The sequence below is a fragment of the Triticum urartu genome, chromosome 2 (assembly GCF_003073215.2).
Source record: "Triticum urartu cultivar G1812 chromosome 2, Tu2.1, whole genome shotgun sequence".
Taxonomy (NCBI): Eukaryota; Viridiplantae; Streptophyta; class Magnoliopsida; order Poales; family Poaceae; genus Triticum; species Triticum urartu.
In genome coordinates, this window is record NC_053023.1 from 618,604,186 (window position 1) to 618,627,460 (window position 23,275).

The following is a 23,275-nucleotide window of genomic DNA, read 5'->3' on the forward strand; positions in this document are numbered from 1 at the left end:
CCCTCAACCCAGCCACGGGTAAGCCCCCGTCCCATCCCAGTTGTACGATGGGACGAGTCTCCATTCAAGGGTGAGTGAGGAAACAGTGCCCCACCAACGCCTCTGGTCAGCCGAGGTGTGGCAACAGTGCCCCACCTACCTGCTGACCAGGGCCAGCATGGCTACAGTGCACCCGTCATCACTACTGACGCCAGCAAGCAGCGACCTGATGGTGCGCCACTGTAGCGAACTCAACCTGGCCACTCCGTGACGAACGACAAGACGGCAAACAGTGCCCCTCGGCGCACGGGGCCCGCACCCGTAGAACCCAACGAGCCCTGACACCTAGCGGGTCCCAGCGCCGGCTTCCCAGACAATGACAACCCAGCCCCACGGCCTTGTAACATTACCATTGTACCCCTGGGGGTTGACCTATAAAACCCCCCAGGAGCCCTCATGCATATGGGCAAGCAACTCACACACGTGGACACAAGATCGATTAGACTAGCCACACACTAGGAGAGGGAGCAGCCTAAGCCTTGGCCTGCCTTCCTTCTTCCTTCATACAACTCTAGGAGCAACTATGTACTGTTACGAACAAACCACACTCGGCAGGACTAGGGGTGTTATCTCTCCGAAGAGCCCCGAACCTGGGTATGTCTTGCGTCCCCTCGCTCGCTCATGCTGACCTTGCCTCTGGAGCCCACCGGTGCCCTCGAGCCTCCTCCTCTCTTTAGCCATCCCTTGGCATCTGCCGTGCGCCCACCACGACAGGTCCAGTCGTCCAAACGGTTGCGGGAGGTTCGAGAGTCCGCGTTGGAGATGCGCTTAAGAGCTTCTCCACTCACCCCCAACAGGCCCCCTAGGGCCCTTTTTTACCGTCGGCATCTAAAAATCGGCCCAGTCGCGCCCCTAGTAGCCCAAATTTAGCCGGTTAGGGCCGAAATTAGCGTCGGCGGACCCAGACCAAACCCGGCGCACTAGGGGGCGCCGGGGCGCGAAAGTCCCGTGGGCCCGCCGAGTCAGCGACCAGCTGCATCTCGTCTTCCTCATCGCCTCATTTCCCGCAGGGAATCAATGCTAAGGTTGTCGCCGGTCAGCCTTCCATTGATTCCCCACGGGCGGCGCAATGATGGCCCAACGACTATAAAAAGCCACCCCCTCTTCGCCAGTGGTCGCACTCACCTTCTCCCGTAGTGAAGGAAATATGCCCTAGAGGCAATAATAAAGTTGTTATTTATATTTCCTTATATCATGATAGATGTTTATTATTCATGATAGAATTGTATTAACCGGAAACTTAGTACATGCGTGAATACATAGACAAACAGAGTGTCACTAGTTTGCCTCTATTTGACTAGCTCGTTGAATCAATGATGGTTATGTTTCCTAACCATAGACATGAGTTGTCATTTGATTAACGGGATCACATCATTAGAGAATGATGTGATTGACTTGACCCATCCGTTAGCCTAGCATGATGATCGTTTAGTTTGTTGCTATTACTTTCTCCATAACTATACATGTTCCGATGACTATGACACCATGCAACTCCCGAATACCGGAAGAACACTTTGTGTGATACCAAACGTCACAACGTAACTGGGTGATTATAAAGGTGCTCTACAGGTGTCTCCGGTGGTGTTTGTTGAGTTGGCATGGATCAAGATTAGGATTTGTCACTTCGATTGTCGGAGAGGTATCTCTAGGCCCTCTCGGTAATGTACATCACTATAAGCCTTGCAAGCAATGTAACTAATGATTTAGTTACGGGATGTAGCATTACGGAACGAGTAAAGAGACTTGCCGGTAACGAGATTGAACTAGGTATTGAGATACCGACGATCGAATCTCGGGCAAGTAACATATCGATGACAAAGGGAACAACGTATACCGTTATGCGGTTTGACCGATAAAGATCTTCGTAGAATATGTAGGAGCCAATATGAGCATCCAGGTTTCGCTATTGGTTATTGACCGGAAACATGTCTCGGTCATGTCTACATAGTTTTCGAACCCGTAGGGTCCGCACGCTTAACGTTCGGTATTACGAGTTTATGTGTTTTGATGTACCAAAGGTACTTAGAAGTTCCGGATTTGATCACGGACATGACGAGGAGTCTCGGAATGGTCAAGACGTAAAGATCGATATATTGCAAGCCTATATTTGGACATCGGAATGGTTTCGAATGGTTCGGGCATTTTTTTGGAGTACCGGGAAGTTACGGGAACCCCCCGGGGAGTATATGGGCCTTAGTGGAATAGAGGAGAGGGAATGGAAAAGAGGGAGGCGCGCCCCCCAAGCCCAATCCGAATTGGGAGGGGGGTCGGCCCCCCTTTCCTTCCTCCCTCTCTCCTCCTTCCTTCCTCTCCTACTCCTACTTGGAAGGGGGGGAATCCTACTCCCGTAGGGAGTAGGACTCCCCTAGGGCACGCCATAGAAAGGGCCGGCCCTTCCCCTCCTCCACTCCTTTATATACTGGGGGGCACCCCATAGACACACAAGTTGATCATTGATATTTTAGCCGTGTGCGGTGCCCCCCTCCACCATAATCCACCTCGGTTATATCATGGCGGTGCTTAGGCGAAGCCCTATTCCGGTAGCAACATCATCACCATCATCACGCCGTTGTGCTGACGAAACTCTCCCTCGAAGCTCTATTGGATCATGAGTTCGCGGGATGTCGCCGAGCCGAACGTGTGTAGATCGCGGAGGTGTCGTACCTTCGGTGCTAGATCGGTTGATCGTGAAGACGTACGACTACATCAACCGCGTTGTCATAACGCTTCCGCTTACGGTCTACGAGGGTACGTAGACGATACTCTCCCCTCTCGTTGCTATGCATCACCATGATCTTGCGTGTGCGTATGATTTTTTTTGAAATTACTGTGTTTCCCAACACGTAGTTCCTCTCTTCTCGCCGCCTCCCCATCCCGTCTCTCCCCCTGACACCAGCCACCGAGTCTACATCCTCCCGATGGGCGAGCACTTCCCCGGCGACGGTGCGGCGGCCAACGGCTTTGGCCGCCGCACCCTGCACGAGTGGGAGGCGCACCTCCTCCGCCAGGCCAACTACCCGGCGCCGTCTAACATGCGCGAGCCGGGGCAGTGGAGGCTCAACGCCGGAGGCGTCCCAGCCCCCCCCCCCCCCCCCCCCCCCCCCCCCCCCCCCCCCCCCCCCCCCCCCCCCCCCCCCCCCGCAACCCGACGCCGAGCACCCCCTCTACTTCCACGACGAGATCGGGAGCGTCCGGGCCTTCCTGCGGATGAGGTGCGCGGCTGCCCGGAGTACGCCGCCGACAACCACGCCAGCTGGGCGGCGTACTTCCAACGCTGCCACGAGGAGCAGCTCGCCTCCACCAACCACATGCCGGTGAGGGGGTGCCACAACACCGACGACCGTCGCCTGTGGTGGGACGTCTTCGGGCGGACGCTACACTTCGTCCTCGAGCACCTCGAGGGCGGCAACCAACCACCACTCAGTACCCGGCGGCCTCGGCGCCTGTCCCCCACCGGAGCGGTGGCGACATTTGGTTGCCGCGACGCATGGCGGGTGGTTCGTCCTCCTCCTCCTCACACTCTCACTCGTCCGGATCGCCGGCGCTCGCCAGCGTCAAGCCCGAGCCCGTGAAGATGCCGCTCGGACGGCGCACCCGTGACGGCGCCCTCGTCATCAACGAGGGCGGCCGTGGCTCCTCCTCCTCCCGCCTCGTCAAGCCCAAGACAGAGTCGGGGCTCGTCGTCGTGAAGAGCGAGCACGGCGACGTGACCGCCCACGGCGACGAGGCCGCCATTAAGTGGACGCACGAGGACTACGTTCGGCTGGAGACGGAGCGCCAGCGCCGCGCCCTCGAGGAGTTTGCCGCTCGTCGCCGCAGCCGTGACGAGGGCGGCGTCGTCATCCTCGAGGACGGCAACGACGACGCACCACTGTCGCCAACCAAACCCGTCCGCCAAGACGACGCAGGGCAGGGGTGTAGCACGGACTACGACGGCGTGAAGGAGACCGACGACGGCGACGACTACAGTGCCTTCGGCGCGTTCTTCGGCCTGTAGGCGGCACAGTAGTTTTTATTATGTTTTTAGTTTTGAGTTATGTATTTTTAAGTTTTTATGTACAAATATCAATGAAATCACCTAATATGTGTCGAATTTGGCTGAATTTATTTTTTCAGTTTTGCTACAGCACATCTAGATGTGCTATAAGTATTGCACATCTAAGTCCTATGTCATTGATCTTATGTTGAGATTCGTGTAGATATTTTTTTTTCTTTTTTCTCTTTCTTTCTATGCTTAACTCACTCACTTAGATGTGCAATAATTAGAGCACATCTAGATGTGTCCTAGACACACCTTTATTTTTTAAAAGGATGGCCTCTAAGTTGGGTTTGGGACGGCGGTTAGGAAACCATTCGCCCCTACATCAAAAATATCACTGGCGCGCACCTAGGCGGCTATATTTTCAAGCGTCTGGGCCGAACGGCTGGAATATGGAGATGCTCTAACACGTGTACAGTGTGGAGCACTAGGAGCGTAAGAAACGAGGAGAGGGTAGTACTGTATAATATCCTAATATTATATTGGGGGAATGGGAGAACCACCGATTGCGACTCGAGAACCTTTCGTTCAGCTCCAAAATATCTTCCTCTCCTCTGTCCTGCGCCTCCATTATCCCTTGCGTGGTTTTAGTCTGTGAACTCGAGAGACCGAGCGAGGAAAGTTGCCGTGTGAGACCTGAGAGTCAGGGAGATATGGCTGGGATTGGTCCTATCAGGCAGGACTGGGAGCCGATAGTGGTGCGGAAGAAGGCGCAGAACGCCGCCGACAAGAAGGACGAAAAGGCCGTCAACGCTGCCCGCCGCTCCGGCGCCGAGATCGACACCACCAAGAAGTGTAGGTGTCTGATTGGATCGATCCTTGCAGCCGTGTTGCTGTCCGATTTACTGGATGCGGTTTTCCCTCGCTGATTCTGTGGATTTCTTGCTAATCGTCCTGGCTTGGAGATACTCTAGATTTGTGTTTTTTGTTTGCTTATTATGGGTTTTATATGTTTAATCATGTGATTTGTTTGCTGTTCTTTCTGCCATAAAACAGCTCGCAGCTTAGAGTACCGCAGTTTTTTGTTTTTCTTTCTCGGTTTTCCATTGATCCAGTTCCGTTTGCAGACAACGCTGGAACGAACAAGGCTGCATCTAGCGGAACTTCCCTCAACACCAAGCGGCTCGACGACGACACCGAGAACCTTTCCCGTGAGCAACAGTCACTCTCTCGCTATGTGCTTATTCTTCCATTGCGAATGGTGTGCTGCCGTATGCAAATTTGATTCGTTCATACATGGCGTAGCTGGGTTGTTCTGGAAAAAGGTTCTCTTTATGAACTGGAGTAGATGCTGAAGCTGTGGTTGTCCTGATTCTTAAATTACCTCTAAATCGTTACTACTCAATACTTCTATATCTATATACCGTTATTTACTTATCACTGTGTAAAACTTTCAAGTTGAAGATCGCATAGTTCTGCCATAGCATATGTGTTTTTTATCCATTGTGGATTATAGCTCGAGCCTAACTGTGCTATCTTCATATATTCTACTTGTAATGAAAGTATCTGCTTAGTTTAGGAAACTTCTCCATGGTACTGTAGCATATGTTAGGATGAAATTAGTTTCTGATGTTAAATGAGCTGTTGATATCAACTGGCACCTGTAGCAGCTTAGTGGGAACACCAAGTACCAAATTGATATATCCTTGTTAATATGGTATTGAACATTTTACCGAATAGAGTGCTCAACATATTCTTTCACATCTTTTTTTAGTGCACCTGTGAATATTTTGTAGCCCCACAGTTGTTTTTTTGTTTGCCAGTTTTTTTGCGATAGTTAAATAAAAGTGTTACATCTGTATGGGGGACTGGTTTTAGGGAGTGTGCTGACATATACCAAGTTGGTAGCTGTGTTTATTGTGGAGTTCAAATCATGTGCTATGGGTTAGTGCTTATTTTTGCTGCTGGAAAAACTTCACTTCCTGACTATGTGCTGATGATGTTGTGTTAGGCCCTCTTTGATTTGCAGGATTTTCAAAACACGGGAATAGGGAAAATACAGGATTTGAGTGGCATGTCCACTTGAATCCTATAGGATTAGCATAGAGTGTTTGATGCTATAGGAAAAACAAAGGATTGAAAAAAGAGGTTGGAGTGGATGCTAGATTTCCAATGAAATGGTAGTACACTTGATTCCATAGGAAAAAATCCTATAGGATTCAATCCTATGAATCAAACGACAAACGTAGGAAAAAATCCTAGGGATTCTGACCCTCCAAAAGTCCCACGGAATTCCTTTGAATCAAAGGAGCCCTTAATCTGTTAAACTGTCCTGATTCTTGAATGCCCCTTGTTGCAAAGCCCTGCACTGCTTGATGCCGACTTTTTCTCCCTCATGAAAAGAATGCACTGGAACATACTCTACCCTATAGCTAATTGGGAATCTCGCTTCTTTTTAGGAAATTCTTCTGTTGTATTATCACACTTCACTTTATTGGATGGTATTAGTTCTGATGTTGCATCTTTGTATGAATTCTGATAACAAATGACACTTAAAACTAATGTTGTAATAGTCTTTGAAATTCACAGGTTCTTCAATATTTATCAAAACATGTTATATCTTGTTTTACAGACCCTTCTTTTATGAGTGCACCTGGGAATGTTGTGAGGTTTAGAATCATTCTTATGTGTTTGTATGAGCACCCTTAATCTTATTAGGGGTTAGCCAGAATGCGGCTCAGTTACTTCATGGGTTTGTTGCATTTGCAGGGTTATACATAATTGTACCATTTAGATCATTGTTTTTAATGCGTCCCTTATATGGCATGGCGTCTAGCTCGCCTTTGCCAGCTTTGAAAGGCGCCTGCAGCGTCTCCCTAGGCGCACATGGAGGCGCTGTCAGCTAAATCAGACCCCACAGATAGAGCAGCCGGGCGGTGGGGGAGGGCTGCACGGGCCCAACACCTTCAGTTCGTCTCCTGCCAGCATCAACCTTCTCTGTCTGCAGTCGCATGTGACTCTCGGTCTCTCTTCCCCTGCCCTCTTATTCTCTCGTCTCCTCTCTCATGTGTCACCCTTCTGTGCACTTGTGCTCCTTTGATTTAGGAATTCCTAGTGCTCTGCTTTCATTTGTGAATCTGATTTGTAGTGCTGTGCATATGCTCCGCCATGAATGTGTGTTGTACTGCTCTTCGATTTATGATGTGACTTCAAGGTGTGTAACGGTGTATGTCCACTAAATGCTACTCTACTCTGCTGCCCAAGTTCAAAACTGTCTTAAGGCATTGCCTTGCCTTACGCTTAAAAGGTGAGGCGCCCCCCAGTGCCTCGCCTTGCCTTACAGGCTTATAAACATTGATTTAGATGGTGAAATGAGATTTTCACCATTAATTATATTTTCAAAACACAAACTTCATCTGAGATGTGCATAAAGTCTCCACCATCACGTTTTGATAAAAAAAAGTCATGTGACATGGAATGGCCATCACCAATGGTTAGCAATTGTATGTTTGATCAGTCACCTACATGGGTAACTCCGCAATAATCCTTTATTTGTGAAATAAGCACAAGTCAAGGTTTCCAAACCTGTAATTTAGCAGCTCTAGCTTACTGCTCCTGAATTTGGGGAATGCCCTACTTTTCTATCACCCAGTTTGCTGCCACCTGGCACCTTTAGGCTGCCCCATCTAATATGGTTCTACCTGTGTCCGGTTTGGCTTATTGTAATTGATACTGTTCCATCAAGTGCTGAAATTTGGTAATAGCAATACTTGCTCATATAATTTTTGTTACCTATGAGTTAGCCACAATTGTTTCGAAAATACCAATCTGCAAAGCAAGTAGAGTTGATGTTTGGACAATTATTTTATAGCAAACTTGCTGTAGAAAATTGTGTTGATGCAACTTAGTGGGTTTTGGTCGGTCTGTGGCTTAGAAATAAGAAGCTGTCGGATGTATATGCTGTGGATAGCTGTTGTACTGGGAAAGCTACTGTGTGAGGTCCTTGTATAATAAAAAGTCTCGAGTTCCCCTAGGATGCTCAGAGTTTGTTTATGTACCTATTTAACTATAATACCCCGGTTTTGCTGCATTTCACTGGAAATTCGTTTTGGGGCTCAGGCTCCATGAAGCCATCTTTTGAAAGAAATCAAAAATCAGTTTTCAAGTTCCTAAAAGATCTGGAAAAAAAAAATCCACATGCACATATGGTTGTATTCTACATGTGTCTAAAATTTCATGATGAGACCTGAGCTCCGAGAAGGCAGGCCTGGCACAGTGAAGTCCTCCCTAATTGTGCCAAGAGGCCCTGGGTTTGAACCAGCCTCTCTGCATTGAACTTCGCAGGGATAAGACTAGGTTCCTATAATCCCTCCCCAGACCCCACCTTGTGTGGGAGCTTCTATGCACTGGGTCTGTCCTTTTTAGACCCGAGCTCCGAAATGCCTCTCATATTTCACGGCTTAGTACTCCCTCCGTCCCATAATATAAGACATTGTCGTTATTACATTCCATATGTGAGTATATGGAATGTAATAACGTCTTATATTATGGGATGGAGGGAAAAATCCATAAGACATTCATCATCATACTGCATGATCAGTACAACCTGATCCATGGCAAAAAAAATGAATCAATCATGGGCTCAAAGTAATCAGTCAGCGCCTACCACTTGGGGTCTCACATGGATTGGACTTGGGGATGGAATGAGGAGACAAGCTGGTTCGAAGTGATTTCTGTGGGAGACGAGCCAATGTATATAGTGGCAATCCCTTCGTAATTTCTCTGAAATGGGCAGGGGCTGAGTGGGATTTTTCAAAAGCCAGAAAAGCACCTCCGGTGGTGCTTTTGCTCCTATGAACTAATAGGTCCAACAGCGGGTTTTCCAACAGGCCGTACAAGGAGCTCTAGGAACTCTGAATAGTTGTTTATACCACTATGCTTTCTTTTAAGCCCCAAAATAAGCTAGCTGTTTGCTTGGGCACGGAATGCCAAAGCCCATTCCCAACCAAACACTGCTTTAACCTTGGGAACCATAGGTTCAAACTAGCACAGATTGTGTGCCTAAAATTGCCTTACCTCTGCAGATATTCGGTCATCAAATTTGTCAGTTCTATTAAGATAACCACACAGTTTTGGTGATCAAATTGGCTCAGTTTTATGAAGAGAACAAACTAGGTTACCTCTTGGGCCTTCTTTAATTTCTTGGAAATTTTTCATCTTCCTGCAGGAATTCAACCGTTTCCTGTACAAACGCTCCTGCAAATCAAAATGGCTTTTCTGTCATTCAACATTTTTTGGCTATCAGTCAGAATTTCTAAATTTCTGTTTTGTAGTAGTGCTTTCTTAACGAGGTTATTTTTTGTTTGTCGTTGCTGAGTACTGCACATAGAATTTCACGTACAGATCTGATTTTGTTTTCCCCAGTCTCACCCCCAAGATGCTTGAGATTCCAACAATCAAAGCTTTCTCTGATTGTTTTGTGTGCCAATCCCTAATCCCTTGTGCTCTCATCTGATGCTAGATGAGCGTGTTTCAAGTGACCTGAAGAAAAACCTTATGCAAGCAAGGCTGGATAAGAAGATGACCCAGGCACAACTTGCTCAGGTATCTAGCTGAATATCAAGATTTTAGAACTTGCAGAGTTCTTCCTGAGAAAAAAAAGCTTGTCAACATACACTATTACCTCAATCTAAGAGTGTGATGTGTTGTAACAGATGATCAATGAGAAGCCACAGGTGATCCAGGAGTACGAGTCGGGCAAGGCGATTCCGAACAATCAGATAATTGGAAAGCTCGAGAGGGCACTTGGAGCTAAGCTGCGGAGCAAGAAGTAATGCCTTGAAGTAGCCAAGCCCTGTCTACTTGCCTTGCATTACATTTGCTAGGTCCTAAAAGCTTTTACAGGCTGTTCCTGTTGGTTGATACTGAATAACTATGCCACGGAACCACTTTATGTATCATTATATTCTCGTGTTCTAAAATGTGTCAGTCATATGTCCCAGTGTAAGAGCTGCATTGAGCATGTAGATTGACATGATAACCTGCGTGGTTTATGTGTGGTGTTTGTTACTGGCTTTTGCTAATACAAGTGTGTTGTGAGGTAATTACACAAAACCATTACATTTGGGTCAACAAATTGTCGCCATAATTGAGGAAAATCATACAGAAACACCACTTTTAAAACCTTGAGTAACAGAGCGCAACAATTCTTGAATAAGATCGTTATAATAGCCAAACTGACTGTGGCCCCTGCCTGTTTGGATGATGTGGCATGCCTTTGTGTACATTTTGCTAAGGTGGACATGGGACCCACTGCCAGCCCCAATCTTCCTCCTCTTTGCCTCTCAACTCCTCGCTGAACCCCTCCTACTAATGTTTCATTTTGCCCTTTCTATGGCATGCCTTTGTGTACATTTTGCTAAGGTGGACATGGGACCCAATGCCAGCCCCAATCTTCCTCCACTTTGCCTCTCCCACTCCTCACTGAACCCCTCCTACTAATGTTTCATTTTGCCCTTTCTGCCATGCTCTTTTCTCTCCTGCTCACTCGTGTGCCACTTCATGCATCATTGATTTTCTAGGGAAGCATGCATCATTGTTGAGGCCCTGCCTTTACCAGCCCAACCATTTTGTGTGTCCCTCAGATGTCGCCATCATGAACGCTGCCGCACCATGCATCCCCCCCCCCCACCCCCCGCGCGCGCGCCCAGTGCGAGTTTGTGTGGTGCGGAAAACCCCATTGACATCACCATGAATCGTACACCAACACCGCAGCGCCAAGTGGACCAATGACTAGACCATACACGTGCCATTGAAACCAAGGTGAATTCACTTCTAAACTCCCTATTTATTAGATACATTATAACCGAGCACCTTTCCATTCCTCTCACGCTATTAGCATTTCCAGCCTTTGGATCATCAGTTTGGGACTCTTTCGGCCGTTAGATTTCCTCTCAATCCCGCGTCGCATCGCTTCGTTGGCGCAACAGTTTTCTGGGTCGCTGCTCCCGAAACAAAATCGGAACATTATGGTTGATAGGCCAGGAAGCCCAGCTAAACCCATCGGCCTACAAGTGCACATCGGCACCGTAGAGGGACTCCATGCTGCCTGAATCGTTCGCTATTGTTCGCTTTCCTCCTGACCTATCGTCTTTCCCAGTCTGATGGCGGCGGCGACTATGGGCGATGCCCAAACCCAACCCCTCCCAACACCCAGATTTGCCAATGCACTTGTCCGATCAACCTCCATCTATCCCACGACGAAAAGAAAAATCTCCAGCTGGTGTCGTCTCCTCTCCTATCCCCATTACCGGCGGCGAACATGGAGCGACCGACGGTTAAATTTTCCTAGGTGAGGAGGTGGGACTTACCATCAGAGTGCGGCGCCCTCTGCATAATCTCCTCATCGTCAACCACGCCTCTACCTCTGCTACCTGCTCCACCATTGCGATGGTGATGACAACGCTGATGGTTCACATCGGCCAGGTAAAGCGTGCCTGTAGCAACCCGACCTCAAACGGTCAAGTCTCTGTGCTTCAGTGTCATCCCTGGATCAGTAATGCTGACACACACAGTACTCGAAGGATTTATAACAGAGTAGCAATCACACATTTATTACATCGAATGTCTCAAAAGAGAACTTATTACAATAAATATGGCTTAAGGCCATCTAAAATGATAACAGCGGAAGACTTGGAACATAAAGTGAGTCCATCAACTCCAATGACATAGCGAGCGCATGACAAACGACCTATCGCGTCTTACTCCTCGTCTGAAAAGTCTGCAACATAATACGTTGCAGCCATAAAACGGGTCAGCACATGGAATATGCTGGCAATGTAACACAGTAGAGTAATGAATAGATAAATGCTATCACTACATGCATATATGGCTGGTGGAGGCTCTATGGTTATATGGTTTTTGTGAAAGCCAATTTTTCCCTACAACAAAGGAATATATTTTATTTAACTATCATGGTAGTTGAAACATTGAGAATGGTACCCCCATCTCAATCCCAATTAAAAGTAATTATCACCCCAACAAATTAAATTAGAGTGATGAGATACAGTAGGATAATCCAAGTACTAGATACTCAAGATGTCCATAACCGAAGACACGGCTAACCATGATTAGTTTATACACTCTGCAGAGGTTTGCGCACTTTTCCCCACAAGTCTCGATCTTCTCCGTTGTATTTCTCGCACTGCACGGTGTTTGAGAAACGGATGACCGAGACACAGTCTTTTAAAAGCATTAACTCTTTACTCCGGGTGGACAGTTACACCTACTCTCCCTCTACACCTGCTAGCCCACCACTGAAAGAGGTCACACAACATACTCAACTATGCCAGAGCTCATAATGGCTTGTGGCTGCACACGGAAGTTTCTAGCATGACTAATCTTTTGATCCCTTTGAGCTTGGGTGGCGGACCGTAGGAGGATCACACGGTATATCCCCGGGATCTCCTAGGACAACACTGGTATATCCCCAGGTGCCCAAAACAAGCAATCCACCCAGATGTGTATTAAAGTTGCCACCTTAAGTTGAACCATTAATTAACAATCTCACATCTGTCATGGATACACTCAAACCCAATCCACGTCTACGAGCATAGCATAGCATAGCAATATAAGCATAACGTAGAAGTAACTCCCAAGGTTTGATATTAAAACAGGGCAATAGGTTCTACCTCATCATCTACTTACCAATACCCATAAGTTAATCACATCCTAATCATGCAATGTTTGGGGATTGGAACTAATGCATAAAAACTGGGTATGAAAGAAGTATGATCAATGTGTTACTTGCCTTGCTGATGATCCGCAAAACCTAGAGACTCGTAGTAGCATGCCTCACACTCCGGGTGTTCTATCGCAAACAAACAATAGCATACATGATCAATCAAGCAAAGATGCACGGGTAAATCTCAAATAAAAAGATCTAACAAGAAAGTTCAACTGAAGAACTCCGGTTTGCAAAAAGAATCAAATCAAACGGAGCAACAAAACAGAAACTGCGAAAGAAACAAGATCCGAGTACTAATCTGGACTAAAGTCAAATTTTACAGTACCAAAATCTTGTTCAAGTTGGTTAAACAGAAAGAGGGCTTCGAGACGAAGATCTAGGCACTTGAATCGTCTGATTCCGATAAATGAGCGAAAAGATAAACTAAAACAAAAATTAGGACAGAAATCGCGATCAGAAATAATCGTGGAAAAAACTGACGAACAGACTAACGAACGAACGTTCGCTGTCTGTCAAAAACGGGTGAACGGCGTTCTTTAAAACGACCGTACGGACGAACGTCCACTACTTAACTAAACCGTAGAAAACCGGAATAAAACCGATCTAAAGAAAAAAACGATCTTAGGGTTTCTAAAAAACGACCGGTCAACGGTCAACAGCGGCGGCTCGGCGAAGTCCAGCGACGGCAGCGGCGGCGGGGCAGTGGCGGCTAGTGCGGGCGGCGGGGCTAGGGCGGCGGCGCGGCTAGGGTTAGGGCGGGACGCGGGCACGGGGCGGGCTGGGGTGGCCTCGGCGGCTTATAAGGCCGGCCGGGGGCAGGAGTCCGGATCGAAACCGGCCCGTTAAGTCGGTTGCCTCTTTTTTTAAATAAGTCCTGACGCGAAAAAACAAAGAAAAGAAATACTAAACGAATTTCAAAAATCTCGAAATAAAATTTCCCCGTCCTCTAAAAATATGCCAGACAAGGTGCACATTTATTTGGGCCTATAATGCATTTTTGAAAAACGCAATTTTTTTTAATCTCTACTATTAAAGGAGAACCTGCGGTCGTCGTGATGGTTGAACCTACGACAACCATCCCTCGCTACTCCCCCGCGCCTCGTGCGATCGATATTCAAAATTCGCAGGAAAAAGCCCCCACGTTTTATACGGTAGAGAAAAAAACTGAGTGAACCCCATCCAGATGCTCACACGTTCTCCACTTCTCCCTCGACCCGAAGTCCCGAAACACCCGGGCTCCCTCCTCTCACGCGAGCACCGGGCGCCCTCCCTCTGTGCCTCGCCGTCGTGCTCTGCCCAACCGTAGCCGCCCTATCTCTCTACCCGATGCCGAAGATCCAGCAGGTGTCCGTCGTCGAGGGCTTCGAACGCAGGGACAAGAGCCTCCTTTTCTCCTCTCCGTGCCGCCGAGAGAGGAGCTCCTTCTGGCAAACCTCAACAGCATCGTCGCGACCAAATCCTACCCTGCGGCCTCCCCACCACCACCATCCATGGCGACCGAGCTGGCCGACGCACGAGATCCGTCTGCATCACCCTCTCCTCCAAGACTGTCACGCCTACGCCTGCGTTGGCGGACAACGAGTCGCCTGGCTCAGAAGATCCAGGCGAGAGAGCTCTGTGAGCTGGTGGGTGGGTCCTGGGACCATCTGTAAGCGTGTGGGTGTGTGTCCGGTATATAGGCTGGTCATGCCGTGTAGGAGAGTAGAGTTGATTAGTCTCTGAAACATCTCATCCTTTCTCTGTATTCTACTCACCTCGGTTCTTCCTCCTCACCTGTACCCTCCTCTCATCCCCCAAATTCCTGTTGTATCTTGGTGTTGCATAAATCTATGTTCCGGGACACTACAATATGGTAATCAGAGCCTAGACCGCTCCGCTCACGAATCCAAATCGACTCGTAAAATTCCATCGCGAAAGGTGCCTTGATTTGCTTCGGCGAATCGGCCCAAAATCCTGAGCGGGGTTGAGTTGATTTAGGAAGAGCCGCGATGGCGCCGTCGAACCCTCTGCCCAGACCGGTTTGATTTTGGATCGAATGGAGGGCCTTCAAAAATCGGTGGAGGGGATTTGGCGAAATTTGATGTGATGACGACCGAGGTGAAGGCGATTGGGAAGGACGTCAGTGATTTGCGCCAGCAGATCGACGACTTCGGTGAGGATTTGGACGGCGTCAAGCGCCGCCTCGGCGAATCGACCAAGTCCATGCCGTCGCTCGCAGCGCACGCCTTGGGACCTCCGCTCGTCATCCCCACCGCTAGCAAGACTCCGTTACTGGCCAACAGCGGCGGCGCTCCGCTACTGAATACACCACAACAGCAGCGTGCATATGTCGCTGCACCGCCCTCACTACAACACCAGGAGATGCCAGAGTATGATGGATACAGTGGATACACTGCTCGTCCTCCTCGCATGGATTTTCTTAAATTTCAAGGGGAGGCACCACAGTTGTGGATTGACATGTGCTTGACATATTTTGAGCTCTATAAGACACCAACGCATCATTGGGTGAGCCATGCTAGTTTGCACTTGGAGGGGCATGCTGCAATGTGGTTCCAGGCGTTTAAACACCGGCAGCGCCCAGTCTCATGGGATAATTTTTTAACAACTATTTTGGAGGAATTTGGTGCAGATGAGTATGACAGTCAGTTGTCCAAATTACTGCAACTCAAACAAACAAGATCTGTTGCCGAGTACAAGCAACAATTTGAGACTGTCATGTACCATCTGACAGCTCTCGATCCTTCTCTGAACTCACGGTGGTTTGTCACCCAGTTCATGCTTGGACTAAGGGATGACATCAGGTGTGCCGTACGGTTGCAGGCGCCCTCCAGTGTCACGCGTGCGGCGTCTTTGGCCAGGATCCAGGAAGAAGAAGGAGAGACACACAGGCCTCGTGGGCGTCCTCCTGCTCTAACCAAGCACCCACCTACCTCAACAGTGCAGCCAACTATGACAACAACACCACACATAGATTGGCCGCGTCGCACTGGTAATGATGATTTCAACCGTGAACGTCAGCTCCGTGATTTTCGTCGTGCTAATGGTCTTTGTTTCAAGTGTGGGGACAAATACAACAAAGAGCATTAGTGTCGTCGAACGGGGCAATTGTTGACCATCGAAGTGGGGACTATGGGGAAGTTATTTCTGATGAAGTTGTTCATGCCCTGAGTCTTCTCGGTGAAACAACAATAACAACAACTGGGGAATGTTGTCAGTTATCTGTACATGCTCTCGCGGGTACTAAATCGTTACACACGATTCGTTTGCAGGCTACTGTTGATGGCCAGGCAATGTTGCTTTTGGTCGATTCGGGCAGCTCACATACATTTGTGACCCAATCTTTTGCTGAGCGTGCCAACTGCGTTGTTACAGCAGCTCCAGCAGTGCCAGTTAGAGTTGCCAATGGTCAGTTTCTGCATTCAGACTCTCAAGTACAAGGACTGAAGTGGTGCACACAGGGCCATGAATTTTCTACTGACATGCGCATCCTTGAGCTGGGGGCATATGATGCCATTCTTGGAATGGATTGGCTCACTTGTTTCAGTCCTATGAACTGTCACTGGGGAGAGAAGACCATGCAATTTCAGTATCAAGGCCAACTGATTACCCTATAAGGAATTGTAGTTGCAGAGCAAGGGGTGTTACAGGAATTGCATGTAGAACAACTAGTGAAATGGTTGGATGACAATGAAGTATGGGCCCTGGCTGTAGTTGAGAATTTCTCGGCGGTGGACAAGCAGCAGTCTCCTCTAGCACCTGATCTTTAGACATTGCTAACCGAATTTTCAGATGTGTTTTCCGAGCCAAATTCTGTGCCACCTCGGAGATCTTTGGACCATGCCATCACTCTACAACAGGATGCACAACCAGTAAATTCCAGACCCTATCGATACTCTCCCTTGCAAAAAGATGAGATCGAGCGACAAGTTATGGAAATGCTACAAGCAGGTGTGATCATTCCCAGCATGAGTCCCTTCGCCTCCCCGGTCTTACTTTTGAAGAAGAAAGATAATACATGGCGCTTTTGCATCGATTATCGCCGTCTCAACGATCTTACTGTGAAAAACAAATTCCCACTTCCAATTGTTGATGAATTACTGGACGAGCTTGCGGGAACCCAATTCTTCTCAAAGCTGGACTTACGGGCAGGCTACCATCAAATCCGAATGCGCCCAGCTGATGAAGCAAAGACAACGTTCAAACACATCATGGCCATTTTCAGTTTCGGGTAATGCCTTTCGGCCTCACCAACGCACCGGCTACTTTTCAGTGTTTCATGAACTCAATATTTGCCCCATTCCTACGCAAGTTTGTGATAGTGTTTTCGGACGATATACTGGTATACAGTGCTTCATGGACCCTGCATTTGCAACACCTGCGCCTTGTGCTAGAAACACTGCGGAAGTCACAATTCTTTGCCAAACTGACCAAATGTTCCTTCGGCCAACAAAGCATTCAGTACCTCGGCCATATTATCTCTTCTGAGGGTGTGGCTACTGATCCTGAGAAGACAACAACAATGGAACAATGGCCATTACCAACAACAGCGACTGAACTGTGTGGTTTCCTCGGCCTGACAGGATACTATTGAATATTCGTGCAGAATTATGGCTTAATTTCCAAGCCGCTGACCCAGTTACTCACCAAAAAGGGTTTTGAGTGGAATGACCAAGCGACTGAGGCCTTTATGACATTGAAATCTGTGATGGCTCGTACCCCTGTTCTCGCCCTTCCGGATTTCTCTGTACCTTTCGCCGTCGAGACAGATGCCTATGACACAGGTGTGGGGGCAGTACTGATGCAACGGGGTCACCCTATTGCATACATGAGCAAAGCCCTGGGTGTTATGAATCGCAAGTTATCAATCTACGAGAAAGAATTCCTCGCAGTGATCATGGGGATCGACAAATGGCGTCAGTACCTACAGCGAGTTCCATTCACCATCTTGACAGACCATAAGAGCCTTTGCAATCTCACTGATCAGCAACTCACGTCCAATTTGCAACGCAAAGCTATGGCAAAATTAATTGGTTTGCAATTTCAGTTCAAGTACAAGCGTGGCGTGGATAATGGGGCTACAGATTCTCTGTCCCGTGTCGCTCATCGGTTTGAAACCCAAACCCTTTCAGTTTGCCGGCCAGACTGGGTACAAGAGGTTTTGAATTCGTACCACACTGATACTGAAATGATGACACTGTTGCAGCAACTAGCCATTCATTCTCCTGATGACAAGAGCTATGCACTAGAACACGGGTTAATCAAGTACAAGGGCAGGCTGGTTATCGGTGAAAATTTGGCACTACAAACTAAATTGGTAGCTTCTCTGCATGACAGTGCTGTGGGCGGACATTCTGGTATTCAAGCAACGTATCCGCGCGCTAAGAAACTCTATTACTGGCCAGGCATGAAATTGGCCGTGGAGCTATTTGTGAAGCAATGCCCAATCTATCAACACGCTAAGCATCCACACACTAGACCTGTTGGGCTTCTGCAGCCTTTGCCACCTCCCCAAGCTCCATGGCAAGAAATCACAATGGATTTTGTGGAAGGTTTGCCAATGTCTGATGGTGCCAATGTGATTTTGGTCGTCGTTGACCGTCTGACCATGCATATTTTTTGCCCTTAATTACATCATCCTTACACAACGACTACTGTTTCCAAGCTGTTTATGGATCAGATTGTTCGTTTACATGGAGTACCATTGTCAATCATTTCGGACCGTGACAAGATCTTCACCAGTCACATATGGAAGGACATGTTCAAGGCAGTGGGCACCAAACTACATTACAGCACAACGCATCATCCGCAAACTGACGGGCAGAGCGAGCGGGTTAATCAGTGTGTTGAGAAATATCTGCTTTGTGCTGTTCAGGATCGTCCCAAGACTTGGCGGCGATGGTTGGCAATGGCAGAATTCTGGTACAATACCAGCCACCATTCCTCTCTTGGGTGCTCTCCCTTCCATGCACTGTACAAAAGAGAACCCAACTTTGGTGGCATGCCAAACATCATTGTTGATTCGGCCTCGCCAGTCGCGGACACCGCAGCGGATTATCAAGAGCACACGGAGTTGCTAAGGGTGCATCTTCTGTGAGCCCAGCAACGCATGAAGTCACAGGCAGATCGTTGCCGCACCGAGCGTCAATTTGTCGTCGGTGAGCAGGTCCTCTTGAAGCTGCAGCCCTATGCACAACACTCAGTGGTCAATCGCCCCTGTCACAAGCTTTCATACAAATACTTTGGACCATACACCATTCTGGAACGAATTGGAGAGGTCGTGTACCGCCTAAAATTGCCGGCTGCTGCCCAAGTACATCCAGCCTTCCACATTTCACAGCTAAAGCCTTTCTCGGCCGATTACTCACCGGTTTTCAGCGAGCTTCCGCCGCCGGACCTGGTGCTCTGTGATAAGCTTCCGTCAGCAATCCTGCAACGCCGCATGGTCCGTGATGGCAACAGGGCCACAACTCAAGTGCTTGTCAAATGGGGTGATCTGCCAGATGATTCCGCCACATGGGAGAACTATGAGGTGGTCAAGCATCGTTTTCCGTCTTCTCCATTGTGGGATGAAGCTCAATCTCAAGCGGCGGCAAGTGTCACGCCTACGCCTGTGTTGGCGGACAATGAGTCGCCTGGCTCAGAAGATCCAGGCGAGAGAGCTCTGTGAGCTGGTGGGTGGGTCCTGGGACCATCTGTAAGCGTGGTTGTGTGTCCGGTATATAGACTGGTCATGCTGTGTAGGAGAGTAGAGTTGATTAGTCTCTGAAACTTCTCATCCTTTCTCTGTATTCTACTCACCTCGGTTCTTCCTCCTCACCCCCCAAATTCCTGTTGTATCTTGGTGTTGCATAAATCTATGTTCCGGGACACTACAAAGACGCGGACTGCAGGGACGGGGCGGGGACATCACGTACACCCCGGGATGACCAGATCAAGCACGACCGCAGCGGAAGAGCCACCTCTGCCTCGTCGTGCAGGAGATGCCGCCTCTCCATCATCATGGATTGAAGGAAGCGGCAGTGATGGTTGTTCCAGGTGGTCGGCATGCCATGGTTGTTCCGGATGCGGTGATGTTTGATTTTAAGTAGTGCTCACCTATTTTCTGTTTTTGTTCAGATTAGTATTTGAATCATCGACAAACCAGTCAATTGCTTGTTCTTTGGATCCTATAATGGCACACATTATGCATAACTTAACTGGCTCTGTATCGGATGTTTGATCTGAACTACTTACACACGAACATTGCAGGCCGAAGGTCAATATTATGACTAAACAGGCACGTGGACTCGGTCGTGAAGTTTATGCGGTATCACCATGTAATGCACATCTTCTGCATGCCGCTGGTCATGATGGTGCTTGCCAAGCATTGGACGACCATGAAGTACAACCTCAGCTCTCTCATGTTCATCAGCTCCATTGGGATGCCGGTCCGCTGATGTGAAGAACTACCTTGGTGCCAAGATGTTTCAGGTAATTGGCCAATTCTTGTGCAGTTTTTGTTGTTGTTTAACTGCGACTGGGGGCAGAATTAACTGTGTTGTTTAGAAGGGCTAAAGACTTTCCAGCGTCTTGTTGTTGTTCTTATGTAGGGCTTATATTTCTTGTCATTTCTCCAAATTCAATCATGTGCGATGCTTTTTTGTTCTTCATCCTTGTCCTTTGGTACAACCAATGGAGCTGCACCGGATGATCCAGAGGTGATCATTTTGGTCTGTGCACAGATGTCCTTCTGTTAGGTCTAATGGGACCTGCTTAATACATCAAACAACCACATGTTTTTCATTCTTTATGATGATTGATCCTTGTAATCTGCATTACATATAATATTTTATAAAGTTTTCTTCTCATAACCATTTTATGTGCATAATCGAAAACCAACCCTTAGTTAGTGGCACAAACACACTGACATCCAAAGAATGGATTGAGTGCTACGGAGAAGGGAGGTCCAAGACTCTGCGGTGTGTCCTTGGTGTAACTAGAGCGTTCTTTGGCCATGTTAGAGACTTAGTGATAGAGCAATAAATTATTTTGCTAGGATAATAAATTGTGTGTGAGGTTGTTCTTCTGGGTGATTTTAATCCCGATGTAGGAGTGTTCATAAAAGTGGAACTATGAGCTCTCATGCAATGTTTAGAAAAAATTGGGCTCCTTTGGGACTTCTGATGTATAACATTGCAAAAAAACATAACTGTGTATTAGTTGAATTGCTCGACTGTTGTGGTGGGAGGTTGCAGGCCATCTGAAATTAGTGACATTGGGAATGACTTTGGCAATTTGGCATACTTGGATAAAACTCATGAAATTTGGAGCAGGGCTGGGAATAGCAAAGTTTGGTGGACTTGGAGAAAAAATGGCAGATTCGGAAGGGGGGGGGGGGGGGGGGGGGGGTGACAGCATATCAAAGCGACACCGCAACGACCGGAGTTGTAGCCCAGGGCTCACCATAGCGTCATTTGTTTGCCCGTGGCAACGCACGGGCATTCAACTAGTTTCCATATATATGAAGAAAAAAACATAGAAGTGAAATTTTCATGGGTTGTGCAAATCCTAAGAAAATATACATAGTTCGAATTATAGTGCCACATATAAATGAATTATATGATCAGATGCTTTGAAGTGAAGGCTAAACCAAGTAAAAGAGTATATGGAAAGATGGATAATTTGGATAAAAGAGTATATGGAAAGATGGAAATATAGTGATCGGAAATACAAGATAGAATATTACGTTTACACTCACACATGCAAGGAAACAAATTGTCTAGCTAGTGCAAAATTGCATGATAGAATATATATATATATATATATATATATATATATATATAAAAGATTAAACGAGTGCAGTCCCAGTGCCGAGACATATACAAAGGGAAGAAGATTTGTTTGATAAATTTGCTACAGTACAAATAATAACAAAATATCACTCGGGTAACAATCAATAATAATCAACATAATGTCTAAGTAGATGTCAATTTAAACTCAGGTCAATAATATGAGGATGCAAGCAATAGCAAGAACATATTTTGGTGCCATGTAAGATAGTACATGCATTCTCTGCATTGGAATTTACTATTTATCAGCCATCATGAAGCGTACCAGACCTGTGCAGCTATGCCAGTACAGTCCATTCTAGAAACGCACAAAGCATGATAGCTTGATCTCTGAATTATAGCTCCCTGCATTGCTGTGAATCCAAAGACAGAAAATAACATCAACACCAATACCAAATCATAGTGAACAAAAGGACGTCAACATAAATAATCACGGTCTCAAGATTCCAGTCACATTTGGGGTGCGCTTTGCTGAGAAAATTGGTAGCATACACTTTGGTTGCAAAAAAGATGGAGCAATCAGAAATAGTTCTGGAGAGGACCGAAGTTTCATTCGTAGCAAACATTTTCAAACTTTGCATATTCTAACTATCTTACCATTTTTTTCCATCACACGGTATTATCAGCAATTTGGAGCATAAAGAAAAAAAAATGTGTGGATAAACGTTGACGTACATAAACTCAAACAAAGATGCATTTGACATGGCGTATGATACTGAAAATATAAATTTATAGTTAAAATTATGTTGCTACTCTACCCACGTGGTTACAATCACATTACATACTTTTGTTTCCCGTGCTAGGGACCAAGTTTTTTTTAACGGTGCTACAACTCTAGATCAAGTCGAGTCTGCTTTTCTATTACTAGCGTCATGCACAGATCATTGGTTTGTAATAACCTTTACAAAGTATGCCTTGAAGCAAATTACGGAAGTTTCATAAAACCATGTACGATGCATCTTGCGGTTTGCAAATAAAAAATGACAGATATACATGTATATATTGCCACATTGGGCTACATCAGTGACCCCTGAACTCTGAGCATATAGTTGATAGCATGAATGCAGAATTTCTCCTGAAGTGTATATATACGGAATAGTGTAATTATTCAGAATTCAGTATGGTATGAAACTGCGCTCATGACATCTTCAAGGCATGATAATAGCTCTCCGCGAGAGTCGTTTCTCAGCATGTTATGTGTAAGAGATTAAATATATGTAGCAATAAACACATTCCACAATATTTTGAGGATTGAACCACATCAAGCAAATTAGTATGAATAGTAGAAACACATAAAACTTTATACATAGATAGAAACATAAGGGGTAATCATTCCACGATACCTTTTATTCAGATCAGCTCCTGCCGTTGAAGGTTCCATGCAGCAGTTGGACCCTGAAGTTAATTAGTTATTCCTGTCAACTTCCTCAGCCAGATCGCATCTTTTATGTTAGAAAATTCATACAATGGAGCATGCTACTCCTCAGCCATTGACAAAAGCACATGTTCTGCAACAAATTAAAAAGGGATAATGGATCAGAAATCCATATCAACAGAACAAAAAAGGTGAGGAAATTGCAGAACATCAAGACAGTGAAATAGAAGCCGAAATAACATGACCTTCTGTTCGATAGTGGATTGGACTGCCTGACCAGTGCCGTGGTAGGGTAAGTGGAACGTGCT

At 46.9% G+C, this 23,275-nt stretch overlaps 1 protein-coding gene across 1 annotated transcript; it reads left to right on the plus strand.

Moving 5' to 3' along the window:
• Positions 1–4,573: 4,573 nt before the first annotated feature.
• Positions 4,574–10,135, plus strand: LOC125539219 (multiprotein-bridging factor 1a-like). Its single transcript, XM_048702600.1, has 4 exons — positions 4,574–4,873; positions 5,146–5,229; positions 9,540–9,622; positions 9,733–10,135. The coding sequence occupies exons 1-4, from the start codon at positions 4,732–4,734 to the stop codon at positions 9,850–9,852; spliced, it is 429 nt and encodes a 142-aa protein (XP_048558557.1). The 5' UTR covers positions 4,574–4,731; the 3' UTR covers positions 9,853–10,135.
• Positions 10,136–23,275: the final 13,140 nt, after the last annotated feature.

Excerpts from the sequence above, each read along its gene's own strand:
- LOC125539219 (XM_048702600.1), top strand. The coding sequence starts at position 4,732 with ATGGCTGGGATTGGTCCTATCAGGCAGGACTGGGAGCCGATAGTGGTG. Across the intron at positions 4,874-5,145 it reads GATCGACACCACCAAGAAGT|ACAACGCTGGAACGAACAAG; the intron begins GTAGGTGTCTGA and ends TTCCGTTTGCAG. Across the intron at positions 9,623-9,732 it reads CCCAGGCACAACTTGCTCAG|ATGATCAATGAGAAGCCACA; the intron begins GTATCTAGCTGA and ends GTGTTGTAACAG.